Source organism: Schistocerca serialis, chromosome 6, assembly GCF_023864345.2.
Source record: "Schistocerca serialis cubense isolate TAMUIC-IGC-003099 chromosome 6, iqSchSeri2.2, whole genome shotgun sequence".
Taxonomy (NCBI): domain Eukaryota; kingdom Metazoa; phylum Arthropoda; class Insecta; order Orthoptera; family Acrididae; genus Schistocerca; species Schistocerca serialis.
Window position 1 is genome coordinate 689,756,795 of NC_064643.1, and position 3,928 is coordinate 689,760,722.

The window sequence follows — 3,928 nt, forward strand, 5'->3', positions numbered from 1 at the left end:
ACAGCAAGTCAGAAGCTGTGGCGCCACATTAAATGCGTGTGTGAATGCGGCTTTAGGAATAAAATTCCGCACCAGTGTCAGTCAGGTTCTTGCTATATGAAGTGAACATTAAAACCTACAAGAAAAATAATCGAATTTATTTGTAACTGACAGATAAAGATATGAAGCTTAATAGTAAAATTTAAGGGACAGGGAAAGGAAGCTACACTCAAAGAAGCGAATATTGAGTGAATAAAGATATTATTATTAAGCAGCAATGACTGCATGATCCGAAGGAAAAAAATAAAAAAGAAACAACCAACTGGATGCATTAATTTCTGTTAGCTACGTCACTTTTCTTGCTTTGCTGTCGGAACCAGTGTGCTCAATACTAGAATTTCTTGTGTGCGAGGTAGTCTTCTTTGCGCTGTGATATCTTTGGAGTAATATCTTGTGTCTTCATGTTTATATCAAACTTTAGTTTGTAAATATGGCGAACAGGACTGTGAAGGATGCGAAGTCTGTGAGAGGTACAAATCCGCAGTATCTAGTAGAAAAAATAATAAGAGCTAGAATATACGACTGCAAATACTGGAAAGAAGAATGCTTCGCGTTAAGTGCAGAGTTGCTCGTGGACAAAGCAATGGAATTGCGATATATAGGTGGAGTATATGGTGGCAATATCAAGCCAACACCTTTTCTGTGTCTGGTACTGAAGATGTTGCAGATTCAGCCAGAGAAAGACATTGTAGTAGAATTTATAAAGAACGAAGAATTTAAATACGTTCGTGCGCTAGGTGCAATGTACATGAGACTGGTAGGCTCATCTTTGGATTGCTACAAGTATTTGGAACCACTGTTTAATGACAGCAGAAAGTTGCGAAGACAAAATAGACAGGGGCATTTTGAGTTGGTGTATATGGATGAATTTATTGATGAGCTCTTACGTGAGGAAAGAGTTTGTGATGTAATTTTACCAAGAATTCAGAAGAGACATGTTTTGGAAGAAAATAATGAGCTTGACGCCAAAGTTTCAGCATTGGACGACGATATCGATGAAGGAATTGAATCCTCAGGAGATGAAGAGGAGATAGTTAAACCTGTAGAACCACCGCCGCAGGTTGAGAGCCATTATCCGCGCGGGCGAGAAGAGAAAATGAGGAGATCGCCTAACCGCCGGAGAAGCTTGTCTCGCGAGAGGAATCGCGACAGAGAACGGAGGCGAAGCAGAGAACGAGAAAGGAATCGCATGGATAGAAATGATCGTGAAAAGAAAGTACGCCGTAGTAGAAGCAGGGAAAGACGCCACCGTTCGAAATCACCTGTTGGAAGGCAGGGACACAGAGACAGAGGTGAAAGGGAAAGAGAGCATCAGAGGACAAACAGGGGCAACGACATGGATAGAGATATCCGTAGACGCGACAGGGATATGGACAGAAACAGGCAGAGACATTAAGATGTGTTGTGTATTATTCACCGGAGAAATGTTGTGTTTTTTGTCTGACTGAAAGTGACACTGTGTGATTTCTATGTTTCACAGAAAATTCATCTGAAGCTGGTAACTTGTGGTAGTTATCTTGTGTATATGTGGAATGTGACGTGTTTTGTCGAGTGTATAAATTACTGCTGATTTGGATAGAGGCTTTGCAATAAATGTTTTGAAGTCAACAAAATATTGTAGAAGTTTTTTCCATTTCTGTCAAAACATTGGTGGTTATCTATGGAATGAATGTTGTTTCGTTTTCAGATGTGACATGAATAGTACCAAACGATTGCCGGATATTATGTCTAGAGCTTTTAATAAGTTATATTCGCACCTCTTTCCTGTCAATTACATTGTGAAGAATGATAAAACTTCTGTAGTTGAGGTTTGTAATTCATTATGTAATTGATATAACATTTGATCAGTTTGCAGATTGTGTGTAAGTTACTGCAAGATTGTTGCATCTATATTTATTCAAGTTTTGACAGAAAATTTATTGAGTTTTAGTCGTTTGGTTTGTTGCTGAAACTGATAGTCAAAATCACTATATTGTAACAGGCTTCTCAACAGTTCTCAGTTCACTAAGGTTCTACAAATTAAATTAAGATTGGTCTCTTGATGTTTTCTTGTGAGAAAAGAATGTGCAAATGAAAGCTGCTATAGAGGCCACATGTAGCTTCATATTATTGTCACCTCTGCCCCTGTGGACTTGTTCTTATTTCCAGTGGAATTGTAAAATGACCTCAGGTTTGGAAAATCACTGTAGCAACTGCTAAACCAAACACCATACAAATACAGTGTTCCCATAGGTTGTCATATTAACTGCTACAGTACAATAAATATTAGGATATAGTCATGGACAAATTGTCATGATACATAATACTGTGGCCACTAAACTGAAGAACATATGTTAAAAATTTTGCTCCCCTCCTCATTCTACATCATGTTATATAGTGTAGTTTATCCTAGAAACATTTTGGAGAGGGAATCTCTTAGTATCATTTGTGTTACAGGACTCGTGATTAGTAGGAAACTGTTGGTGGCATTAGTATTTAACTCTTTTAGGAGAGTACTAAAGCACAATTTTTATCACCTGTCCTCTGTTCATGTTTTCGAAAAACCTTTTGTGTGCTCACTGTATTTCTTTTTCCTTCATTCTGTTTATTTTTTTCTCTTTGAGCATTTGCTCAAATTTGTGTTTTGTGAGTTTTAATGTATTTTTTCACTGCCTGTGTTTCTTCTTTGGAGCTGTTTAGTTCCTTGAGGTCTTTGCTGATTTCTTTTACTCATTAAATTTTCACTATATTAGTTATAACTGTGTCAAAAAATCATCTTTGTTAGTCTGTCCTGATTCATCCTATGTCTGTTTCTATAGAACTCTGATGGTGTTTGTAATTGTCTCTATCTATATGTTCAGTTCTTTGCTGGTCTCTCTATCGAGATACGTTCTTTCTTAACCGACCTGTAGATATTTCTCAATATTTTACTCTCTTGTTTTTCTTTCTCTTTCATTTCCATTTTTCCTGTTGTTTCCGAAGCACACACGGCTTTTGGTAAGATTACTGTAGTATAGTGTATGTAATTTGGTACTGATACAGATACTTCTTTTGTTGCAGTTATTCTGTGTAATTCAGTATGCCTTTTGTAGTTTTGTGATCCTTTTTTCATTTGAATCTTTCCACATGTGTTGTTTTTTCATACTTGGGTACCAATGTCTTTCTGTCTTTGGATTTGGCAAACATATACTGTTTCTTTTTCTTTTTTCTTTCTTTTTTTTTTAAAAAAGAAAAAGAAAGAAGAAGAAGATTTGCAGTCCTGTTTTTTCTTAGATTTTGTGTCTTGCCTCTAGAGCTTCTTTGAATTTAACTTTGGATTTGTTAATGTTTCCTGAATTACCTTTTTGGTCTTTTCCACCTTCATGCCTTTCAGAGTTGAGGAGAGGTTCTCTGTCTGTGGAGTCATAGGCCATCGTGAAGTCAACAAATATTGTGGTAGTCCTAGAATATCTCATTGTTAATATTGTTCTAAGCCTCAGATATGTCACTGCATGATATTTACTTCCTGAACCCTACCTGGTAGTCTCATATCTGTGGAGATATCACAGGCTGTAACCAATTTAACAAGATTCTGGACAGAATTTTGTATGTGTCAGGTAGTAGTGAAATTCCTCTGAATTTATTATGGTCTCTTTTTGTCTAATTTCGAGTGGAGTGGTTGTATTGGGGCCAACTTCTGTTCTTCCGGTACCTTTCCTGCTTCCCAGATGATGTAGATGCTTTATGTATGTTGGGTGTAATGTTTTTGTGGTCTACTATCCAGATTTACAACATCCATCTTCTGTAGGTGCTCTGTTATTTTTCAATGATTTTATTATGTTCATGCTTTCTTTGTGTGTTAGAAAATTGGAATCCAGATTAGTTTCACGCTTTTTGAAATGTAGTATCCATGTGAGTTTATCTCACCTGA

At 36.8% G+C, this 3,928-nt stretch overlaps 1 protein-coding gene across 1 annotated transcript; it reads left to right on the top strand.

The window, feature by feature from the left end:
- Window positions 1–444: 444 nt before the first annotated feature.
- LOC126483860 (pre-mRNA-splicing factor 38) lies at window positions 445–1,652 on the top strand. The gene has a single exon (XM_050107082.1). It carries the CDS (start codon window positions 470–472, stop codon window positions 1,433–1,435), a length of 966 nt encoding a protein of 321 aa, XP_049963039.1. The 5' UTR covers window positions 445–469; the 3' UTR covers window positions 1,436–1,652.
- Window positions 1,653–3,928: the final 2,276 nt, after the last annotated feature.